General features: G+C 33.4%; 1 protein-coding gene across 1 annotated transcript; it reads right to left on the bottom strand.

Moving 5' to 3' along the window:
• Positions 1 to 1161: 1161 nt before the first annotated feature.
• LOC127864892 (uncharacterized) lies at positions 1162 to 24944 on the bottom strand. The gene is made up of 7 exons (XM_052404783.1): positions 24584 to 24944; positions 17264 to 17429; positions 14833 to 14978; positions 12877 to 12997; positions 12075 to 12213; positions 11216 to 11343; positions 1162 to 1294 (listed from the first exon to the last, which is right to left on the bottom strand). Exons 1-7 carry the CDS (start codon positions 24687 to 24689, stop codon positions 1162 to 1164), a joined length of 939 nt encoding a protein of 312 aa, XP_052260743.1. The 5' UTR covers positions 24690 to 24944.
• Positions 24945 to 26782: the final 1838 nt, after the last annotated feature.

Raw genomic sequence — 26782 nt, forward strand, 5'->3', positions numbered from 1 at the left:
GGAAAGACTTATTTTTACCCAATGTGTACACTATAAACTAGATGCCCTTTAGTTGTAAGATATAAAAGGGGAACCGTTTGAAACTATTCCTAAACTTTTAATCCATTGACTGAAAGAATATGATAACAAAACTATTCTAGTGACCTAACATAACATGCTGGATCCATCGTCGTCATTGTTTCAACAAACAATATTTTTGTTCTAGGTATGTTATAATATCAAGACTAAGGATATAAATTACAATGGTGAGAATTACTTTAATATTTTTGTATTGCCACACGCTTACTTTGTACAAATAAACAAAGTTAATAACGAATATGTAATTACTTTTTTCGTCCATGTTATTGTTATTATCGAGTTATTATATTACGTAATGTACAATGTATGCTGTGAGACTAAATTAAATTTGCATAGTCCGGTATAATGAAATAATTTAGAATACACATTTAAAACAACACCAAACTAAACTGTACTTTATATTATCATATACGTAATTGCATTAGTTAAGCATGAACATCTTGAAGTAAAATGTACATAATATAGACTCGATGCGTGATACATTGACTTAGGATTTGCACTCTCATAAATAAACTGTCATAAATATGAGGATGCAAAACGGAAGCTTGAACACATCAGCTAACCACTACATTAAAACATTTTGCATCGTAAATGTTACTGTATGAACCTTTTAAAACATATATACAATAAATTTTAATATAAAATAAATCAAAACATTACATAGCTCGACAAGACCACCTCGTACATATCTTGAGCAAGGTATAGAGTTCTAGAAATAGCAATTTTTAACAATTCAAATCAAGGTTACTAGAACTGCGGCTAGAGTGAAGCAACTTATCAGACATAATAATCAGCATGGTATCCCTACGTGTGCACCTTGATAACATGTTTTTTACTTAAAATGAATAATTGCAATTTTCCATAGTCCTGCCATGTGTAGGTAGCAAACTCGATGGGCGTGGCAAAGCTTCGACAACTTAGGTTCATGTATCCAAGATATGTACTTATATCTCCATGTACGTGTGTTTACATACGTGATTAGCCACGAAAAGCTCTGTTCACTTACTTCATTAACATGATTGGTTTTTCATTGGTTCGTTAGCATACTTTCATAAAGACGATAACACGTAGATAGTTCCGCGTTTACCTATATTCATAAATGCGATCAGTTGTGCACAGCTCGGTCAACTCAGGGTCGTCTGCAGAGGATGCAAGTGCGGCCTTGATGTCGTGCTGATAGGAGGTCATACAGGACTGGAGTAGCTGACGTACACAACTGATCGAAAAATAGATTTTCAGGGCAACCATTAACATAACTCCCACAACAACTATTAAATTGTCATTCTCATTTATGGATAGTGGGGACATCCAATATTTCATATTTAGAAGAAAATACCTGCTTGTGACCTCGTAACAATTTTCACGACGAGTTGATCGATATAACATGACCATTGATTGCCTCATAATCTTCACTGGTGGTAAGAGCATCGCAAAAAGGAAGACTTAAGGAACAATTCTTAAGCTTGGGGCTGGGAAAAATATTAAAGATTTCTCCAGATTTTAAAGGATGAGTATGACATGTAAATACCGTTTCGTTCATAAGCTGTATCATCGTGTGTGGATATGTTTACGCAATATATGTATTGTATATACGCTATACTAGTTTATTATGTTCCACTATTGAACGTCAGTTGTTTTGTATTACAACGCGTAAACGATGTATTCAATATTTGGAACTATATATAGATGCATAGGACGATTTCATTATGTTCAATTACAATTAATAGGCTTGTTACCATAAATATGCAATTATTAGGGAATTGCGAAAGTCACAGTAAATCATTTTCGAAAAAAGTAGAGTTTCGAAATCATAATTACCGTTTAAGTTTAACTGCTTATTCCGTGGCTTATTGAAATCAATTGTTTAAATTAATTTCACTGAACGGCAAATACATGTCTTTATTTGGGTTCGACGCCCAACATAAATGTATGACAAAATAAACTTAAGTATTCGGTGACAGTTATATGGATTTGTTGAAAGTCATTTGAATTTTATTTCAACATTCTTTTGAAGAAACAAAAGGAAAAGTAGTGAAAGAACTAAGTAATAAATGTGAGGAAAAAACTAAACTGACATTAATCGTTATTGCCCATGTATCACACAGATTTGCATTTTGTTTTATTGTTCAACGAGACAAACATGCAAGCTTTCAATGGTTGCTATAATGATCAGATCAAATACTTACCGATGGACAGATTTAAACAGTTTTCTTCCAGTATGTACGAATCAGTTAATACATTACTGAAATTATAAAATCTACAGACACCATTTGGAGGTAATACTATATTTTTCTGTTTTCTAAGAAATCATAAGCATAAGCATGTATACGTGTTTGAATGTTATAATTAAAATGAACTGCATGAAAATAAAAAGCATGCATAGAATATCGAAAGGAAGAATCGGAAAATATTTATTCGAATAACTGTAAGAAGGCGTGATAGATAAAAATAGCTTTTCAAAATTTCGGAAATTGTTTTGGTTACATTATAGCTTTGCAGATTAGACAATAGACACTCACTACTGATTGTATAAGAAAATGTTTTTTTATTTAAGGTCGTAATGTGATAATCTCAATTGAATTGACAAATACGTCTGTTTTGTTAACAACACGCACTATTATATTAAGTAAATGCTGATTTAAAAGAAAGATCATCATAAAAAATGAATCCTGAAAATATATACGATTGAAAGAGAAGAGAATTTCACGCTGCTAATGACGAAGTCATACCGTAAAATTAGTTCACCAATTATATATGCACGCACAGAAAAAATATCTATGCCATGTTTTTATGTGTTGTTTCAAAGTAGCGCCAATTCCAAGTATACATTTTGTGGTGTTAATGTTAATTACTAGTATACTGTTGCTGCGCCGTATTTAAATCCACGACATTCATTCAGACGTTTACAATGTACCTTTTCGTAACACGTCGAAGTAAATGAATAATATGATTTAAAAGTGTTACAATATGGACCCGGATTTAGACAACTACACAATGACTTAGTTGCACAATAATATGCGTTTTCTTTGCCTTTGCAGTTGTATCTGTCATTAACATCTGACAGGAGAATTACGCATCTTTACTCACATAAATCAATCGCAGTGCTAAACACCACAGGAAACATTTCAAATCAGTACGTAAACAGCATTGCTGGAATCTCCAAGTACATGTATTTGTATTATCATAGGAAGTTTGCAAATGTTAACTGAAGAGTTCATGGAGGATTTAATTTTTAATAGCTTCAACATTGATTTTAGTTTACTTTTTTATTGCAAGATACCGAACGAAAGTTTAATCCTATGAAACTACTCGAATAATTTATCTTTAGAAATATTAATCAATTACATACGGAGCAAATTGTTTCTAACTGTGTGTTAAGAACACAATTTATGTTCAACTGATTAGGTAATTGAATACTTCTTTCAAACGGACATCTTACACGCAAAATTTTTCACTATATGATTGTAATTGTCGCCATGTTTTAACAAAAAGTTGAAACTACAAATCTTGTAGTTTGCAGTAAGGTTGTCACATATAAGCATTTCCCTATTTGAATTTATGTTAGTTGGCTTCATGTTTATACTTAATCTGTAAAAAGTCGGAGATTTATGCAGAACTCAACACGTGGTGAACTCATAGGTAAAAATATAGCGAAAACATGTTAAAAAGGACAAACAAGGTTTAATACATGTTCCGATGACACTATACACCGTTACTGTACCGCTTAAAGCCTCTAAAGACTGGAAATATGACAACATTCATGAATATTATTTACGGCACAGTAATTCCACCAACTTTTGTTTGAATGGATTTGACACATTATGTTATTTGTATCTTTTATTGGTGCTGAACCGCCATTTGTATTTCTGTCTGTTTCGGTAAGTTATGGGTAAGTGCACGTTTAATCCATCTACATGTATTCTGATACTTGTATTTGCAACTATCTTATATGAGCACTTAACAGCACATTTTCCTTCAACATATAACAAAACACATAAGTCGCTCGTGTTAGCGTAAGCACGGAAATAATTTTGACATTAACAATTTCGATTTACGATAGTTTGATGTTAAAATGACTATTACGTTTTAGGACCACATCTCATATACATTTTGTTTTATTTAAGAAATCATAATAGAACTTAAATCGATCAATAAATATTCGTATGTATATATTATTTTCTTTGAAATTGCATTTTAGCATGTTTAAAGTTTTATCATCGTTAAGAAGTGTATAGTAAAATGTCAACATCTGACTTTAACATGTATGTAATGTGTTTATAACAATAACGTACTCGGGAAAGTTTCACGTTGTATATATTTATCTTCCTGGGATAAATAACGATGTTTCGCATGTGTTCTATATAATACTGGGTCCCTAAATCTTCGCGATAAGGAATGCAGATGATACATGTATAAATTAGATTTATTCTTGTCCTAATTGTTGCAATATAGCTTATAGAAGTGTGCTTTACTTAAACAGAACTATCTAACACTCATTGTATGTTCACGTTTGATATGATATAACAAACACTTTTTCTGTTTCTTTATGTTTCCAATGTTATTTTTAATAAAATTATATGTAAAATACTAACTTTTTAAGATCGAAATAAATATACGTAGACTGCTAGAACTTTCATTGTGCATAATTGTTTAACATGTTGTTAAAGTCGTGTTTCTAATTGTATTACCAGTAGAACTCAATATTGTGTAGGCGTTTAACGGTAGTTGTACAAGTATGAGATAAGTTTCAGCAACAATATAAGATATGGTTTAAAATGACAGCTGCAAGAGTTGTGCAAGTGAGTCTGTTGTCAAAATGGTAAATATGCAGTTAATGGGTTTTGTTTGTCAATAGTTATCAACGAAAAATCTTCTTGTCTTTGCTATCAGAACATTCTACGATAAAACGATTAGAACGAATATAAAGATAGGCTTTTTATGTCGATTAACACACATATTTATTCCATGCCTATGAGATAAAGGAATAAATGCACGATTTATCCCTGTACTCATTGACGTTTTCATTCGGAGTGATGCAAATCCAACAAACTAGATGTGCCAAGTTTTATTGCAATGATAGAGAAAAAGAAATAGCATTCCAGCAAAATCATTTGAAAAAATATAGTACATACGAATTAAACATAAGGCTTGAAAACAATGAATAACCACATACTAGTTAATACTATGTACGCATAGCCACGAGTAAATTTACTATTCTCAATTCTCACAATCATACTATACCATTGTCATCATTCTTCATCTAGATCATCACCATAAATCAAAGCATCATTATTAAACTCATTAAATTGTAAAAATTCTCTCCCACTATATAAAATTACACAAGGACAAATCAGGAGTGGTGTTTTTATTTAATAGAGCTTTCTTCACATACATTCAAAACAATTCTTCTTACAACCATGTGTCTTCAATTTGTAAAAACAACGCTCAATTGAAGAGTCTCAATACGTCAATTTACGATGCGATATCCTTTGAATATATCCAAAGAACTGAAACGATACTAAATAAGCTGTGTATGACATGTCGTTATTTTTATAATTAACATACATGTGGATGGCATGCGAATATTATTAAATTATTTATACATATCAGATGGAAAGCCCTAGTTAAAAGCATACAAGTTTACAGAGTGAAGAATTGTTTAAAGCATCTGCGATATTTGTAAGATATATCTATTACCGCTAAACACTATGTTGTAGTTATGAACGATTTAGGTTTCACTGCGAGCGGGATACGCAGCCCTACTTGTAATTTTTCTTTTTCCTTTCTTGTTTATTTTAATGGCATGGTGACGTATGAAGACTCGTGGCTCTAGACCGTTGTCAAGTTGCTTTAAATACATCCGGAAACCTCTAATTTAAGAGACATCTACTACTTTATCATAAACATTTAGTATTCTTTTAGACAACCTTATAAATGATGCATGGTCAAATTCATTATGAAAATAAACATAATGCAAAAAACAACATAAAACGCATCTTTAATGCAATTCGGACATCAAGAACAAAACAATTATTCACACCATAACATCGATACACAAATAATTTTAGAATGTGTATTTTAATCATAAGCATTTTAATATCATTATATGCATATGACTTAATTAGGAAACACCGCATTAAACCGACATACACATCTAACAAATCACAACAAAACAATCAGATACACGTTATCGTCTTAAAACACAGAAAATTATTAGATAATAACTCGCGATATTAAAGGGAGATAATACGATTTTGTCAAATATTTTTAATTTATATACAATTTGTAATAAAACTTATTATACATATATTTGAATATAAATTAAAATAAAAGCTAAGAAGAACATGTGTCGAACAATGCGAAATAAGCCAGATATTTAATTCAGAAATCGAAAATGTCTGTACAGTCGAATTCGCCAGCATGTATATAATGCATGTACGATGTGAATCTAAATTAATTTTTACGGATCATTTCAATTTCCTGCAACTAAATCAATTCATACGACACACGAACAATTACTCCGATCCTATAAAAAACGACCTCTGCTTCGCTTATTGTAGGAAAATATGTACGAAATATCTTCGTCACAATCGGCTTGGGGCGCTAATTCTTTGCTGTATTTTATGAAATTTGTCTTTAATATGTACTTGTTCTTGCCTTATTTGTGTTATCATAACATATTTGTATCAACATATTACAATAAAGCACATTTAAAAAATCGTATTATCTCCATTTAATTCTAATTTTCTGCTAGAACATAATTACATGATATTTTCGATGCACGTGTGCGATGTTCATTGTTGCGAACACACAGATACATATTGATTTGTAGATAAGTAGCCATAATGTGTTTTTTCTCTTCAACTTACATAGTTTTCATAGAGATTACTGATCAGGTAAATAATTAGTTAATATATCATTCCTTCACTATCTTAGCTTGTGTTATTGTGTTAATTTAAAATTGATCAGGCCTTGTAAATTGGCGGGACAAATAATGGTTATTGAAATTAAAAGAAAACTATTTATCATTGGTGATTAATATCTTACACTTGCAATTATGACATCTATTATCTGTGTGCTTGATTAAATGGGATGCGTTAAAGATTTACCGTTATGGGATGCCTTAAAGAACAACCGGTATAGGTACCTGCGTCTTATCAACATTCTGATAAAAAATTGTAATTACCATGGTATCGGGAAGAAGAAGTGCTAATGCGCAATCCTCGTATTATCAGTATTGGTTTACACATGGAAAACATGCCAATCCTTTCACAATTATTGTTTACAATAAACGTCATACCCACGCAAGTACTCCAGCTAAACCTAGTAAGACATATACAATGTATTGCGATTTAAAGCCTAAAACGACGTTCAATTATCCCAACACTTTTTTCGGGACGCGTGATAGCCGACTTAGACATGAAATGTGCCATAAAATCGCGCTTTACTGCTGCTATGTGGTAAGGGTTTGACGTAGAATCCATAATTTCTATGTTTGTTATCAATAAACAGTTTTTTGTGTATTGGATCTACAACTTAAGAGAAAGAATTATTTATATGTCAAATATTCCATTTACTGTACAAAAATCAGATGTCTTTAATGTAAAGTAATGGAAAAATAAATATGTTAAGAATATAGAATGGTTTCTTAGTGAGGTTATTGGAACCTTTCTTTTAAATAAATGCGAATGCAACAGGTCAGCTATATGGTTGCTGATTTCGCTATATCCGTCTGGCGTCGATTTGTATTTGAAAGTCGCAAACAACACACCGGAACGACAAATGTACCCACATGAACGACAATGATGAGAATAGTCATAATGGTGGCATTTGAACAATTGTTGTCATTCTTGGTAGTATATTAGTTTTTCTTTTTTAACGAATTTGTGTTTGACTATTGAGTACTTTGGTAAACTTGTATAAAGTTGGACCAGATCTATAATACATGGGCATCCATGTATTTGTTACAACATCCCCAAAAGGATATTTTAGAAAAAAAGTAATATTCATCTTTGACTTCACTGAGTAAGATAACACACGTATGCTTTGGTTTGGAACAATATGCTGGCGTTTTCAAGTTTCTTTAAATAATTTAATTTCTACAATTACGCGATAATAGCCAATTTATGTTAAGTTTCAAAGATATCAATATATGATGAGCTTACAAAAACGTGTTGAAGTTCCTTTGACAGAATCAGTGCGCTACATGACTAACTGCTAGATTAAGTTTTGCAATTCATATCTTATCTTTGAAATAATGCTATGATTTTAATAATTAATTGTCTCAGTTATATGGAAAATACAGTCTATGTTATCAAAACAAAAGGTTTCAGATAAATCGTTATATAAGGAAGGGGAATCGACCATCTTCGGCATATAGCATTAATGAATGTGCTGATATTTTTACATTTAATGATCTTTCACAAACGTTACGCGATAAATTTACGTCGCTATGATAAGTCCCCAAACCTCGCAACTATATTTTTAAAATGTATACCACATGTGCATTTGTATCTCCTACCCTCTCCAGCCCACTGCTAACAGTCGCTGCGTATATACTAACCTTAGTAATGTGAAATTCTCAAGAAAACATGTTGATTGCCTGTTTTTAAAAAGCATTGAGTTATCTTCGAAATTATAGATACTGTGTGCTAATTCTTAAACTGCTTGCTATTATATACGTGTTAATGACGATGAGCTTTTTATTTCTAAAGTCCACTTAAGCTATGGTTTTCTGTTCCGATAAATATGAGTCATAGTGTACCTTAAGGAAAAACATGCACGCATGCATTATTTCTTACGATAAAATAAATGAATTTATATCAGACAACATACAACGTGTGTATTATGTTACTAGTACGAGTTAAACTAATACAAAAACAAAGTGTTGTAACATGTTGATAACGTAGCAGTAGAATCACAATATAAATACAAATAAATTTGAAGGAAGAATTGATTAATTGATTAATTGATTTTAGACTTTCGCAAACTCTCATAACTTTTTAAAACCCATATAAGCAGCTCTTGTTTTACTCTTAAACAGTTTCTCAATATTAGTTTATACTGATATCTTACAAAATTTACACATACAATACAAGTCGTGATTTCTAATGAATACTCAAAGGTATTCGATTTACGGTTGCATTCCATCATGTTTTAATACTAATAAAACTAATGCCTTCGTGTATGATGATTTGAAACGCAGTGTTATCAGTTATAAGCATCTTTTTCTCGAAGGATAACATACGCTGTTTAATTGCTTCTCTGTTATTTCGTGAAAATCTTTTGAAACTTGCAACAGTATTGATGATAATGCTTTTTAGCAACTCATATCCAATAATATGCTTGGCAAGTAAGTTACACCAACATGTGATTCCTTGTGACATCACGTTGTTAAATATTGAGAACACACGATAGGTCAGGTTGACTCTGTAATTTGAACTCATCGAACAAACATACACATGTGTTTCATATTTGTGATACAATTTATTGCATTTATAAATCAGCAATAGATTGCAATTAAATCGACTTTGTACATCATGTAGAATGTTTATGTAATACAATGACTAAATACTGACCATGTCAGTCATAAATATGGGAAACGAAGTGAAACAATAATTTTGAACACACGTAGTTAATACTAGCAAGATTCCAGTATAGATTTTGCATAGGTAACATGAGTATATATGATATTTTGTAAAGACATAGACCATCATACATTTAGTTAAATACTCATCTCGTACATATCTTGTAAAAAAGCACGTTATGATTAAAAATGTCGGTAACAAGTGCACAGTTGCTAAAATACCACACATGTATGTACGGAATATATAAGCGGTTTATATATGAGAACATTTTTTTACACAATTTAATATAGAAATTAAATATTTTATTATCGAAGTTATATAAATAAACCATATTAAAGAATATTGCCAGACAGTAAACTTGATTTAGAATTACAAGTTTGACATTTTTCTTACATTTTATCAAAAATGTGTATTATATATATGTTTGGCGATAATCTGTTTGTGTTTTGTGGCAATTTATTTATGTATATCGCATTTATTTGAATGCATTTATTGCACAACCACAATAACAGCCAATAAGGATGTTCCGACCTTAGGAGAATTCCAATCAATATGTCTAAAATAAGATGCAAAGGTTGTAATCTTGTTGAAAACATGTTTCTGGAAAATTAGGCAAAACACAATTATACTTGCACTTGCCGTGACAGAGCATTTGCGACTAGTTTATGTAAAACATTGCCTAAAGAGCAGCATTCAGGCACTATCGTTATACAATCCAATGTTATTTGAATGAAGACACAAATACATTACAAATGTTTGCTCTTTACATGGTCAAACGTGTTTTGCGTATGAACATACTGGTTTGCCAAATTGATAATGTTAGTCTTAACCCACGACATTGCCATCGTCGAGCAGTTGTTTTTCTTATAACATATACATGCATATCGTATTTGATATAGGTAGAAGACCCGATGTTTACGCCATTTTATTTAGTAAATTCACATTAAAAGTACGTATTATTCCATCGGGAAGATAGCTGGTTATCGATCAATATATTAAAAGCAATAACAAATTGCACAACCTTTGAAATCGATACAAATTATTTGTGAAAACGTTTGAAACTCGTGTATAAAGTTTAATGCTTTGATTTGATCAAACTTCAATAAATACTATTATAAAACTAGTAAATCAATTTGTATGAGGCGTATGACGACATAATCGTGTAAACAATGTATTGCCTATGCCCTCTGGTACTTGCCTATAAAAAAGCCAAATTGGATCGTAAACAATCAACACGTGTTTTTACAGGAACCATTTACGCAACACCCGGTCAAATTCATACTGAAAAGCACAACGGTGTTAAAAATGCGTAAGGCACAGTGCAACGTTCTATTTATAATTTTTAGTGAAAGGAACCGAAACCAACTAAGTTTACACAGAACTTTTGTTTGTTTAAATCTGAAAGAGCCATTGAGAGCCTCACCAGATGCAATATAAGCAAATGGCTGCTTAGAAAATAAAAATTCCTTACACATCTATTAAATATAAGCTAAATAAGATATCAGGACGGCAGGGCCTTAAATAATTGAAAACGAATTGATAAAATCAACGTCAATATCGTCAAAACTGGGTTCGGATGGAAGGCTTCAGAACTGTTTGATTTCTTTGACGACGATACAGAACCGGAAGGTTTATTGGTTGGTTGTTGAACTTGGGTGCGCCTGACGGTAGATGTCGTCTGCAAAAAGGGACAGGCATAACAAACGAGTGTATGGTAATATGAGGTGTAAACGCATTTGTTAGACCTTTATTACTCCTTGCTTTAGATATGATAGGAAACAAAACTTTTATTTTTGGCATAACATTGATATTTTTATCTTAAATGCATATCCATAGTGAAATAACTCTTTAAAAATCAGTTGTGACAAAATCAATCGTTTGGCACGAAATATGTGTGTACATACATCATAGAATATGTTCAACATAGTGACAAAAGAAGTGGTTATCATTCTATTTAATTTAAAATATTAATCTATGAAAAAAAAAACTCCACAAAAACTCTCCGTCAGGTAACCTCTTAGTTTAGTGACAATCTTCTGTTTGAAAGCAATGTTTGGACCCAGTCCTCTAAGTATGGTATATTCTTAATTGTAGGAATATTGATTTTCAACACTCCGCCAAATTTGGATCAACGTGAACACATGATTCTATTCAGTTATTAATAAACCGTTTCATGTACACTAGGAACACATGATTTCATAATTAAATTAAGCGATCAATCGTCTAGAACTATAATTGAAATCATTAATGTGTTGCATGGCAATCGAATATATAAGTAATTAAAATAAATACTCAAAACTACCGCCCACTAAATTAAGTAGATCCGATAAATCAAGCTAGCTTTACGGACAGAAAGTGCAGGTATGTTATATGAATAAGTGTAACAAAACAGCCAGTGTTTCTGTTTACCTCCGGATTTAGCGGGTACACGCACTGACCACTTCCGGGAACCGTGGGCTTGACAAGGAGGTGCACGAGCTCCGCCGCCTGCTCACCGCAGCCGAGCCGGATGTTGCTTTCGATACATCGTGTCACGGACACCATTCGACTGAAAGCGACCAAGACGCTGTTTTAATTTGAAATAGCAAAAGACGTTCTTAAGTATTAAATACGAACTCAAAGTAATAAGACATGTAAAAACACTGCTGGGAAATCCCCATACCAGCAAATTCACAAAATAAGATCACACCCTCTTAAATCTGAACCAAGCAATTAAACCAAGTAGATAATCACTAATGGGATGATAATACTGTAAAGATATAAAGACAATTTGACATACACATAAACATGATAAATGACACTATAACCTTTGTTTGGTTAACTGTGTGACAACTGTGTTCAGTTGTAAATAGCACATACACTACGAACTCAACACCCAAATCGTCAAAATCACCTCACGTTCTGATTTCATAATTCTTAAAGTCTCGTCTATAGGTTCAAGAAATGAAAACAACTGTTAAGTTTATAAATTGTTTGTTGTAATGTCTTTAGCTTATGCATAATATGTAGACTATAACATGAAAGTATGAGCTCTTTCCATTTAAATCGCTTGTAATGTACATCCCAACGTCAGACGTACTTTTGTCGATAGGCATTAACCTTCCTCTTTCGTAAAATGGCGGTGATTTAAGAAAAAATTAACTTGTTTTTGGAATTATTGACAGAGAGCATATATGTACTTTAAAACCACATACCCTTATGGCCTGCTTACTTGCACAGTTCCTGTACTTCCACTTGGTGTACGTGCATCACCGAGCTGTTGATCTCCTTATCAAAGCACCAGTCCGACTTCTTGCCTCGATCCGAGAAACACATCATATACTGGGCGTACACTGCAATAAAAGGAGGGGTCATCAAGTTGGTCAAATTGATGTTGTAAACGGTTTCTTTTGGATTTGGACTCTAAAGAGATGGCAGTTCATCTTATTATTAAATCATATATATGTTAAAAAGGTTTTATTAATACGTTAGATTTACAACTACGTTAATGTTAAATTATCGTTAGTGTTTGCAGTTAAAACGAAATACTGATGATGCAAATAAATGCTTTCTCTTTGTTTTATCGCGAGAAGAAGGTCTATAAACATTTCCGATAATCGAGCACTGAGACACTTTAAAACATTTTTGTCCACTGTGAATGCCCAAATAAGGTTAGAGGGTCATTCATTGTACCCTTGCCCGTTTGTCCGTCCGTATAATGTTTTTTTTAAACAAGTTTTGTCACACGAGTGCTACGATAACGTTCCTAGGGTGGAGGCAACAGTGTTAACCCTGGCATACATAATCACCAGCACGTTAAACTGACTTGTGCACTTTCATGCATTTGTCCGCTTTCTTTTACTTAACAGGATATATGGCAATAAGTACGTGTAATACAATTGTTGATTTATCCTTTTTGGCAGTTTTTCAAGTAACTTTAACAGGCCAAATTGTAACCATTTGCCGGTAACGTAACAGAAATGAGCAAAACTTCTGAGGTTCCCAGAGATTTTTATTATCTTACCTAGTAGGTCGTGTATTACGTATCCGTCATTCGGATTTTAACCAATACGACCCTTGCAGCAGACGCACGATCCATATTTAAAGAGGAGCATATTTACAAATGCATATAGTCATATAAACACCGTGAACAAATATTGGCACAAACTTTCTTACACTCTGTCTGTCATACATAATTTAAGGCGCCTAAATAGTCAATTATCAACGTATAAGTTTCCATGAGTCGTTTAACGGTCTATGCCAGTGTATGCCATTATCAAAACATCATAATCAACAACGAAATTAATTGCAAATTAAAACCTTCTTGTCACAAAAATTGTCCATAAGTAATAACAATATCTAGAGCTATAGTGTATGCAATAAATCTTCTTGATTAATGGAGGTAAGGCAAATAACAAGGCTTGACATTTTGCGTGAGTCAGTAAATGTTTCAGTTACTGTTGTATATATAAACGGGAAGTACACAATTATGTAAAATAAAGTTGAAGTCAAACACTAAGGCAGTTTTGTGTTCGATTTCATTATTATAGAAACAAGTATAAGGAGTCATCAATAAGACAAACCAAAATATACACTGCTCAGTCGGTATTTAAAACAGCTGGGGTGATTTTGAAACTATTTTTATTTTTATACAACTTATAACAATAATACCATTAGAAGTGTACATGGTAAATATCAATCCGATATATATTTACAACGAAATGTGTTCATAACGCCTATGAATTTTACGAATAGGTCCGGAAACTTGCGTATGCAAAAACGAAAGGTAAGTAATTGCTCCGTGTTTTAAGGTTATTAACGTGAATGGTTATGAATAGCTCCATTAAGATATGGTCATATTAAAGATTGGAATTTGCATACTTGCGCAGTAACCTAAATTCCTAAAGGCGTTTTATTTTTCTCAGCTCCGTCCACTTACGTACACGGAGGCGATGGGATTTGCACATCTCCGTCTACTTACGTTCATAAACGCGCGCAAGATGGTTTTTTAAAGCTCAGTTTACCTACGTTCATGAACGCTAATCCTTTATGCCAATTTCCGTCAACTTAATTAATTCGGGAAATGTTAAAAAGCTTCGTCTCCTAACGTTCGTAGAGGCGATGAGTTTTTCAACCCTCTATCAATCTAAGTTCATAAAAGAGGTTGTGTATTGCTCCGTCTACTTACGTTCATAAAGGCGATGTGTTCTACACAGCTCCGTCAACTCAGGCTCGTCTGCGTAGGGTGTAAGTGCGGTCTTGATGTCCTTATGATAAGAGGTCGGACAAGACTGGAGAAGCTGACGAACACAATTGTACGCCTCCAAGTACGAACTAGAAAGCATAGAGGTAAGATATGACGTTTCAATGATACACATCAAACATTACTGAACAGGAATGCCAATTTAAATTTGACAGGCCATTGTAATGATACGTTACCTCAAGTATTTTATGTATGTTTATCATATTTTATTATGATATCATCATTATAATTATTAACGTAGAGAGCTTTTAAATCACTAAATATCTGGCTTTCATAATACTCAAGAATCTCCTTCGTCGGAAACAAATACAATATTTACGAAATTAGTATTTAAACTTAAGCTTAAAATCTCACTTAGCGCGGTCAGGTTTGAGCCCTTCCCGAGTATATGATATTTCAAAAAACACATTTACTTTGTGATTATCATCTATGTTATAATTAATCCAATGTGTTTAATGTTGAACATCTTTACACTTAGGAATGCATCTCCTTGAACATTATCCGTGCGATTTTCATCGAAGAGTATTTCAATAATGTTTTTCTTCAGTCGTATCGATTTCAATGCATACAATACACGTAGCGCGCCTGCGTCATTATCCCCACGTTTTTCTGTCCGTCAGTTCGGCCACTATCTCCTACTACACTATTACACTAGAACCTTGAAACTTACACACATGGTAGCTATGAGCATATGTGCGGCGGTGACGGCGACGGAATTTTGATCTGACCCCAGGGTCAATTTTTATGGGCAAATAAATGGGTAAAATGTGTAAACAAAAACTCATTTTATTAAAAACATGCGACGCACATGATAAAAACTTTCTAACCCAGGGGCCAGATCAAAATTCCAATTAATGCAGCGTCGCACATAATTTATGCTCATAGCTACCATTAAGTTTCAAGGCTCTAGTGCTAATAGTGTAGGAGGAGATAGTGGAGAACCACGCCCACCCAAAACTTTAAAATGGGTAAAAAAACTCATTTTACTAACAAGATGCGACGCACATGATAATAACTTTTGACCAATGGGTCAGATCAAAATTCCAAATAGTGCGCCGTCGCACATATGCTAATAGCTACCATGTATGTAAGTTTCAATGTTCTAGTGCTAATAGTATAGGAGGAGATAGTGGACAACCACGTCCACCCAATATTTTGTTTTAACATAACTTCTTCATGTATTCACCAATTGACTTCAGATTAATACTGAACATCTCTTATAACAACACGGTCTATCTCGACCATCCATGTCCACATTACCCACCCCAGGGCCATTAATAAGGGAAAAGGCAGATTGGTTGTCGTCCTCTTCTCAATTTATCGAGAGGTGCACGGGTAATGCTTCCCCGTACCCCCAAATTTTGTTTCGTACTTAAAATGTTTCGTACCCAATTTTGTTCGTACCCAAATATTTTTTCGTACCCAACATTTTTCGTGTTTAATGTTTTTCGTAGCCAATTTTTTTTTTCGTACCAAACATTTTTTTCGTACCCAATGTTTGGTTCATTCCCAAATGTTTTCGTACCTAAATTTGTTCGTACAAATTGTTTTTCGTACAATTTTTGTTTTCGTAACCAAATCTTTTAACTTAACCAATTTATGCCTAGCGTCTGGTAAAAAGGCCATGGCAAACAGCGTAGACCCAGATGAGACGCCGCATGATGCGGCGTCTCATCAGGGTCTGCGCTGTTTGCTTAAAGGAATTTCTGTAAGAAATATTCTAAATATAGAAATAAATATACTAGACATCCCTAATTTTGAAAATGATTTGATACAATTTAGAAGGATGGGAGAGTCCACTATGCATAAATGGGTTAAAAGTAATACTGAACATCCCTTATGACAACACGGTATATCTCGACCATCCATATCCACATAACCCACCTCGGGGCCCCATCAACATAGGCCTTGCCCACCCAAAATTACCTTTTAATATAACATTTATGGTGGGGATACGCGTCGGCCTCTGCCGCGCCACTTCTAGTTTTCAATATGTTATATCCCTTTGTATAAAATAAACATATTGCAACTTCTGTGATGGACTCCTCCGACATTTTGGGCGATATTTTTTCGCCAAACTGAACACAAAATAACTACATGCTAGTGCTAAGGGTTTTACAAATATGCTATTTTAATTAGTTATTAAACTTTTATTACAATGTCATATTTAAAGTTGTGTAAGCAAAAAATGAAATCAATTATTCTTACTGTAAATCGTCGACAATAATTCACCTGTGCCGAAGGATTCACTGCTAGCGACAGCTACCTGTTTATATTAGAGTCAACCAAGTAAAATATGTGTATCGTGAACAGGAGATTTTAAATAAACTACTGATTAAGAATACATAACTCTAACCTGCAGTATGCTCTGAGTATTTCTATATCGACGCCAGAGTATAATCGCCGCTCGCTTCTGTCCACATATACCTTCTGGATGCTGTACTCCCGGAAGCACTCTTGTGTCGTCACTTGCACCCGGTCGCTCGTTGGGCACTGTGCGGCGCAAAGCGGGAGAAGGCATACTAGAAAGAGATAAGCCAAATAGTAACCGTTGATCATATGACTACGGAGTGATTATATGTTTAGCCATTAATTGCACATACACATATTAAGTGATAACATTAATAAGAGTATACAATCAGATTGGTTTCAACAACTATTTACAAAAAAAAATGTTTTATATTTCATATTGATTGCTCTTTATGAGTGCCAGTACATATGTTTAATTGTACAGAACTTTAAACTTTACAGACATTCCTCGCACAACCATGTCGTACTTTGACACTACGATATACCATGCTGCTAGGTCCAAATAGTTTAATGTAAAACTATTTGTAGCATCACTTCATGGTTCCGATAGAATGTCTGGAGTCTCATGGTTTGTATATTATATAAAATACTACCAAACAGTAAACCTCAGCAGAACAACATTTAAACGTATTATACCAATATTATTCAAGTTATTGCATGTGATCTTTTTCTTTGAACAATCCCGCGAGAAACCAAAGTCTAAACCAAAAACATTGTTATCACCATAATAAAAGCGCTGCTAACAGTTTCTTATTTAAAACACACACTTTTATCCACTTTGTATCAGTCCACCCGCGGAATCTAGTGTTATGATACGTTCGTAAAATAACTCATAAAACACGCTAATTTATTGCGATGTTTGTAACAATTGCATTGCCATATGGGTTCGCCATTTCGGAGTCGGTGTGTAAAGTATTATGCAGAGTTGCGACGGCTTCTAATATTTCTGAGGGTGTTAGTAATACGACGTGAAATGGAAACGAGCAGCATGTCAGAATTAATGACTCATGGAGCAAACTTTTATTACATCCATTCGAGGAAAAGTTTATGATCTGACATTGGCTGTTATTTTGCTTGTCAGAGTTGGGAGATTGTATGCGCCAGCGACAACGAACGTTCATATAACAGTTACTGCTGCATTAAAAACAAAATATATGTCCTCAAAATAATTTAATGAAGGAAATAGCATATTTCACATGTTATTTTAAACACGCGGATTTCTTTTTGTCGTTGTGAATACCTTTAATCTATCCATACCGACTCTCGTACATTGTTTCGCAGACAGGTTCCAAAGTAAGATGGCATTAACAGTCTAAATTTATGAAACATTTCGACAAGTTACCGTGGATTCGAATTTATCACAGCATGCGACTATATAATAATGCTTTGCTTATAACTGGGCTAATGTATAAGAGTCAACTTTATATCATTTATCCTACAAAAACATTATTATACAAAATGACTATACGTGTGCTTTGGTTACTCAACCGAATAAATATCGAAAGCCTTCACATTATGCCACTATGATTGTGATTACTTATAGTCTACTGTGTGAAGGGCTAAAATAACAAATCAGTAATGTGTTTTATTAACAGATAGGTATATCACATGACGAGAAAATAAATTTGTATAAACTATTGTTTGTATCGCATTATCAAAATTAAGACATTGACCTTGTCATCTTGGATTTCCATACTGAAGCTTATATCTGAACAGCCTTATTTTTATTGTTTCGTTTATTGGCAAAAACGGAAAAATGATTGCCTTTTATGACGAAGATGAACTCCCGACATGTTCGGCGGATTGTGATTAATTTGTCCGCAAAGCTTGCATGAATTTTTAACTCGGGGATAATTTGTAAAGCAAGTGAAACCGTATCAACACCAATGAAATTATCAAAGACAGTTCACGAACGAATACACTGCACGTTGTCCTGCTGTCAGTCAACGTAAGTTTCAGTGTACAGATGGTTGTTCGGGTATATCTGCATGTCAAAGATAAAAAACAACACTGATCATGTTAAACTTGTTGTGTAAGGAACCATGTTATCGCCGAAGCAATGTTTGATTAATAAAAAAAGTACTATACAATATTCACACTTGGTTATCTCTGAGAAATATTGTACAATATTCGCTTTTGGTTAAGACGAACATATTCTATACATTATTCATATTTGGTTTGACAATGGTAATAACATCGTCAGGATAAGCAGCGAACAACTTGAATATACCGAAAGTAAAGATACTTAAGTAAAGGTAGGTAATATTTATATCTTTGGATATCGTTAACGCAACTGTATAGTCGCTATTCCTTATTAGCGGTATGACTACATACCTTAATATCCTCGCCCTCGAAAAAAAAAACTTTTGTTTTCACAAAACACTTTTATACGTTATTCCTGTTCTGTATTTTCCAATTCGCTCCATAATACGCATTAAACTATTTCAATTTAATTATACGAGTACAATAAATAGATTAACTAGACTTCCATTCTTAACGTGATATTAATTATGCAAATAAGTAAACCTTGTCTGTCATGGTCTGACAAAAAACGGCATAAAAACGACGAGTCCATAAGTGTTAAAAATACATTTATATATAAAGCGAACGAAAAAAATTACATATAAAACATTTAAGACAGCTTTAATTTCTTTGATTATACAAACACGCTACAGACACTTTGTTTTATATGCAGGAACACAAGTTTTTTAAGTATATAACAAACATTAAAAAAACAGCCTTAAATGCTTTGATTATAAAAAACACGCTAGAATCACTTTTGGATGCATAAACACAAGTGTTTTTCCGGTCAAATTTCTCGTTTATGTTTGCTTGAGATATTGTGACCATTAAAAAAACGTCAAACCCGAAGGTGTTTCTCATTGTTGTTTTAGCGTTGCAATTTAAAATGTTAGAATTAGATGGTGCTTTTACACAATCACGCTATTCTTTTTACTTCAAACTAGTGGCAGTCGTATTACAATGTCCCAGAAGTTTCTTTCACGCAGCTACATTCTTCTTGAAAATAAACAAAATAAACAAGCACAAAACTGAGAACTTCAAAGAGATTTACACGAACAAAAGCTAGGAGATTAAATAGCGCTGATTGAACATCAAAACAAATTCATCGGTCATAAAGATTGTATTCATATGGTACACATAAAATTAAATATGTAATATGCATTTAAATTCATAACCCGATAGATAATAAATAATAACAGTTTTTAAACGCTTCATAAAAGAGTTATCGATATGTATATCAAACATTATCCAGATAATCACAACACGGATTGAAATAATACAAAAGGTAAGATTTAATTACCGAATATTTGAATATACATTTTTAACATGTATATTATTATTACTAACAGAAATTATATTTGTCTTTAAAACAAAATATGTAAGTTGAACATTCCGCAACAAAACAAGATCTTGCAAATAAAAACTACATAATTCGAGTATTTTGTAATCGTATAGCAAAATTGATTGCACGTACTATTTTAATTAATAATTAATGACAATTTAACGCTTTCGCTCGCTTTTCGGTCGTGTCTAGTACTACTGATTGACGCTAGATTATCTGATTGAAGATGAAAGAGCTGAAAAAGCATTATCATAAATACAACATCAACACCTATTAAATTGTCATTGTCATTTATGAAACGTGCGGACATCACATATTTCATATTTGGACGCATAGACCTGGTGGTGACCTCGTGACATTTTAATCGAGTTACTCGTGCATTAATCGTCCTAGAACCCCATGTTCTGGTTGGAAGCTGTGCGAAAACATTTACTAAAAGGACTTTCTCATAGCTTGTGGTTTGAAAACAAGGTTACTATTTGAAAGATTAAAATCACACGACCGTCCAAACAAGTCGTATGCTGTTTTGATACGTTATTGTCGTGTTGCATACAAACTATTAATTAAGGTCGAGGTATCGTAGTTTATGTTTTTTGTCCATCGAGCGATAAGCAAGTCCTGGACTCGATTATTAACCCATGTATGCATAGTGGACTCTCCCATCCTTTTAAATTTGATCAATGTATTTCCAAAATAAGGGATGTCTATTTATTTCTATATTTATAATATTTCTTACAGAAATTCCTTTAAGCAAACAACGCAGACCCAGATGAGACGCCGCATCATGCGGCGTCTCATACGGATCTACACTGTTAGCCAAGGCCTTTTTACTAGACGCTAGGCATACATGGGTTAATATTTAACATACGCTATATGAGGTGCTCCACTTTTAAACTCTTGTGTACAATATAATGTAACACGCACACTATGTAGTACAATATGTAGTAAGTCATATCGGGCAATGTACGCTTGTATAAATGTATCATTTTGACTACTGAACACGTTTCAACTGAAGATGCATGTTTGATGTTATGTTGATACATTTAAGGTGACATTGGCTATTTGTTATTTTGTCATATGCATCGTGTGGCCATCTTATCAAGCGTAAACATGAGTGTGTCTTCAGTATAAACCACAAATACCACCATATGCATATTCTTAACTGCTGTTAAAGCTTGGACAATATATAAACATTGTATTAACATTTGAGACATTATCTTGATATGAATATATATAATTATGGTAAAATATGGTAAATCAATTGCTCTTCACATCTCATTTCAATGATGGAATGGGAAAACGTATCTTCATATAGCTTTGACATAGCATTTGTAAATGAAACAAAAAAATGACGTTTAAGATATTGGAGAGAAACCCGTAGCATTAATTAATTTCATAAATTTTTAAAAATCATGAATGCAAGCAGAGTGGCAACTTATTATTCATATCTTATTTTATCATCTCGTGTATGCAATTTATTAAGATCGGATAATGTAGACTTGAAAGAAATGTTATCTTATATTTTAAACAAGAAAGATTTGGAAAACGACACAGCATCTTTAACAATGGTATTCCGGTTACCGTAGTTCTTGGTCCACTCGCCTGTCATTTAGGCGACCCGGGATCAATCCCCGATTCCGGTGCATATGCGTTTGATTTGTGGTTACCGTAGCGGACAGTTTCTTTTCCTCCGTGTACTCCGGTTTCCCCCACAGAACAGGACCACACCAAAATTGCATATCTTTCAAAAAACACAAAATAGCTTGAAATTTCAGCTATACTTCGAAATTCCTCCCATCTTTCGTAATACTAGTAAGACATTTTGATAGGAGAGCCGGGACACACTCCGTGTCCTCACATAGCGCTCTTCCGGGACGGAAGGACCTCATCAACTTTTGAATACACACACACATTTGAAACGTTAACAGGAAATAGCAGAGAATTGCCACTTGATTTCGCCTTTTAATGTGTGTAAAAAATACCGATACGCATGTCAGTAAACTTTCTATGTAACTGCCTTATCTGTTGATATTAAAAGGGGAGATTCAATATTATTTATAACGTTGCGCCTAATTCTATACAACAAAGAGATATGTCAGGTGTACAGTACTACGTGTTGTCAGTAACGTTGATCGTGAATATACACACATATTTGACAAGAGACTAAACCCTCCCATCTGCCAGGCATTGACATGTATGGAGGGCTGATCACTTAGTTAAAGTATAGAATGAAGTCTGTAAGTAAAGATTGTAAGTCCCCTAACGGACAATAACGAACAGGATAAAGATCTTACGGACCAATTTCTTAACAATAAAGCATAAATGTATTAATAAAATATTTAAGTATTGATTATCCGCGACTACTTAAGACAAACTTGAAAAATACAAGCAACTACCTGAGCATGTGACTAATTTGTATGCATATGGTAAATGATGCACATATCGGTTCTTTGGTTTGTTTATAGTAATACGAACTCGTCGAATCGCATAGACAAATATATAAAAATATATTAAAAAGTGATGCAAATAAATAATATACTACTACTACTGCAAAACTTGCATCCATAGTCATAGCAGTATCTGTTCAACAAGCATTCGCAAAATCATCGTGTGTTATTTTGGTTTGCTCTAAATTAAGGAAGTCGATACATCTGTACGCTATACAAAACACACTAAACGAAACATAGCCATACTATCATTACTTGATATATGTCTAGCACAAAAGAGCTAGGTCAGTGTCATTAATTAATAGCGACCCGCATATTTAACCTGGTTGGGCGGTTGATATATTTTTTTGTGAAAATCGGTGTTCGCAAACGCATAACAGTTAGAAGACCACTTTGCTCGTAATATATACCTGCTAAAATGTAAGAAAATTATCTGAAGGCAACACACAACCAAGTCGGTCTGTTGTTGTGTTATTCTCCACGAAAGTTGAAACATGTTATACAATAAGATAACTGCATATTTAGAAGTGGAACGTGCTCTGTGAAAAGGGGGTTTAATGCATGTCCGAAAAGTGTCGTCCCAGATGAATCTGTGCAGTCCGCTTTTATGGTATTTTTCGTTTACAGAAAAATTATTCTTAGCAAACGTCCAGTTTACACATGCATTAAAGTCCCTTTTTCACAGAACAATTTTCAATTTTTTATTTAAGAATATTAGCGTTTGATAGTTATAACGGGGGACATCGTTATCAGCGTGTCATAATCAATTAACGTATTGGATATATCTCACAAAAGCTCACGTGTGTGTTTGGTTAAACATATTTATACAAATTTATGTCCACCACGCGTTGACCTTTATTAGACGAAGTATTGCTAATCGGTTCAGTTAATATAAGTGGTGCAATTCAGAAGACCAGTTGGTTTCGATGTCTTTTTAAGAACGATACTAAAAGTACTCAACTATAATGATATTAAATGATCGACATTTTTGTACATTTTAATGCATGATTGATGAACGTCGTGATGTGACGCATTAACATTGGAGTATGATACAATGTTTCAAAAGATATTTTCCGATTCGTTGACAGTTACACTCAGCGTATACCGCCCCAATGGTTTATGTGTTTATAAATTGAGTAAGAATTAGTCAAAATAACGCAGTTAGCTAAGTAAGGACATTAGTGATACAATCGCGTACGTTCCATTTCATTAAATTGTCGCCCAGCGTATTAACGCTAAGATGCATTCCGAAACGAAATTGTTTATTTTGCTGTTTCGTTCGCTTTTTCAAAAATAAAATGTTTTGAATAAGAAAGTATTGTGTCACTTAAACATAGATATTTGGAGCATGCCCTAGCAAAGAATAACCTATAATACAAATGAAAGCTGTTAACTAAGAAAGTAGTTAATTTCGCGTCTTCCCAGGTACGATTGCGGATGATAAGATCTTTGGTGCATCTAAGCAATTTAGTTATTCCGTTTCAAACGCATAAATACGAATATAATGTTATCAGAGATAATAAGCGATTTCATAAAGTAACTAGAACGTACTTACCGGCGCTTAAAATCACATTTAGTCGACAAAACGTTAATAACGATTTAAATGAAACTTTATTTCCACCGTTTAAAATAGAATTTACACTTTGTCTTTTATCACACATATTTTATATATTTTATGTATCCATATTGTTTCAATCTTCACATTTTTAGAATATTACACTGCAGTATTCTGTGTCACCTAATTGTGTTATTTATATATACACAGCATGTTTGTTTATTTTATTCTCCGCATTGATTGATAATGACCCGTGAACAAAGGTTCATCGGATCCTTTGATTGTGTTTTTCTCAACAAGTGAGTCCAACATCGGTTATCAGAAGAAGTGATGATTTCTTTCATAAATGAGTTGTATCCGACTCGTCATATCCAATCGCAAACCCGTTTTGAGAATGAAAACGTTTACAGAGTGCATTAAATGCAGCTATCCAGGTAGTCCGGTATTATTGTATTGGTGTACACTAAGTCTTTCTCAACTTATTTTAGATCTACTCTGTATTCGCCCTAGTCGCCCGCGATACTGTTGTGCTTTTGAAAGCGCATAAATGTTCGCAAGCACGCTCCGCATTGTTTAACAACATCTGACATGCGTTGAAACAATCCATACGTAAAACGCCCTAGGGCTCGACATTTATTAATTAACATTCATGACTGATTCCGCTGATAAAACAACTGCATTTAGCACTTGAACGACTTTATATTTATCCCAAGTTTTCAAATCAAAGAGTTTCATTTAAAATATAATTTCGTAGGATTAATTTGTTTCAATATCATTTAAACCAATCTAGCGATATTCGTACACGACATGAACGCACTGCATACCACAATCTGTCATCGGCGCTGTTCGGTATGATATATAAACATTCAACTGTGAGATATAATTCGATGCTATCGCCGTTATGGTGGGCGGGCCTAGCGGAGAAGAATTCACCGATGTTCTCATAGATAGTTTAATAATAGACAAGTGTCTCGTCGAGGGTAAAGACACATAATCTTCATGTTTGCGTCTAAATTGAGGGATTAAGAAAAATCAAGTCTAACGCAAACAGGGACCTCGTTCCCTAAACTTTAAAGCAAATACATTGGTCGACCATGTCCTTATCATTGTGTACACTGATTCATCAAATGAATTAGGACCGTGAAGAGCGCCTTTGTAATTTGATTTTGCAACGCCGGTTGACACAACAAGGTTTAAGTCGTAATATTGGTCGTGAATGAACTATTTTTATAATATTTAAATCGATTAAAATATCCAACAATTACTAATTAATATCTGTCCTATATTATTTAATTTAAAATTCATACTTTCTGCTTCATAAATAAGTACCATTTCTACCAAATCAAAATCACAATCATCAACGATGATTCATATTTATATGCATCATTAACATCATAATGATCATGATCTTCATGACTGTAATGATCACGGCCATTAAAATTATCATGACTTTCATTGTCATCATCATCATGCTAACGCTAATCATCATCATACATCGTAAGAACAACACACATTACCACCTTCCCCATCTGCAGCAACATCATCTACAACAACAACAGCAACCTGGGCACTACCATCTCTTATTGTAATCAACCACATCGTCATTATCAGTGCCGTTCTTGCTTAAATGCCAGGCTTAGTCTTTTTGGGAGAGGGATATATAAATCATACTTATGATTTCCACAATTACTTTGAGACGAAAACACGATTTTCGAATTCGGGGAAATGATAAATTGGATTGATAAATTGAAGTATAATAGCATATTTAACTAGACGAATGTAACATTTCAAGAGATTCTTAACTTCAAAATGGATAAATGATTTTGGAGAAAAGAAGACCTGAATATTCTCAACTGTAGTTTTTATATACTGCGTTTAATATTCGTTAATTACCAAGAAATGTGCGTATTCTCTTTTGTTTACATTTAAGAGTCCAAATTCACATCGCATGATATTCTCTAATGGGCGTGTTTATACGTTGTGTTGAGCTGATAAATAATGGCATATCTTTTTTTTGTAAATGTGCTTTTTAATGGATGTCAAGTGGACAGGTTAATACTGGCATACCTGGGATTGTTTGTCTAGGGAAAAAGTAGCATATTTACAGGTACATTTCAATCTAAAGTTCCAAATCGGTTACCTTTAAACTGATGTAAAAATGTTATCATTAATTGGTGTATTTTATAAATAAATTACAAT

Source organism: Dreissena polymorpha, chromosome 1 (genome assembly GCF_020536995.1).
Source record: "Dreissena polymorpha isolate Duluth1 chromosome 1, UMN_Dpol_1.0, whole genome shotgun sequence".
In the NCBI taxonomy this organism is placed as follows: domain Eukaryota; kingdom Metazoa; phylum Mollusca; class Bivalvia; order Myida; family Dreissenidae; genus Dreissena; species Dreissena polymorpha.

Excerpts from the sequence above, each read along its gene's own strand:
- LOC127864892 (XM_052404783.1), bottom strand. The coding sequence starts at position 24,689 with ATGTGTGATAAAAGACAAAGTGTAAATTCTATTTTAAACGGTGGAAAT. Across the intron at positions 14,979-17,263 it reads ATACTCAGAGCATACTGCAG|TTCGTACTTGGAGGCGTACA; the intron begins GTTAGAGTTATG and ends TATGCTTTCTAG. Across the intron at positions 1,295-11,215 it reads CCAGTTTTGACGATATTGAC|TTGTGTACGTCAGCTACTCC; the intron begins GTTGATTTTATC and ends TTTTTCGATCAG.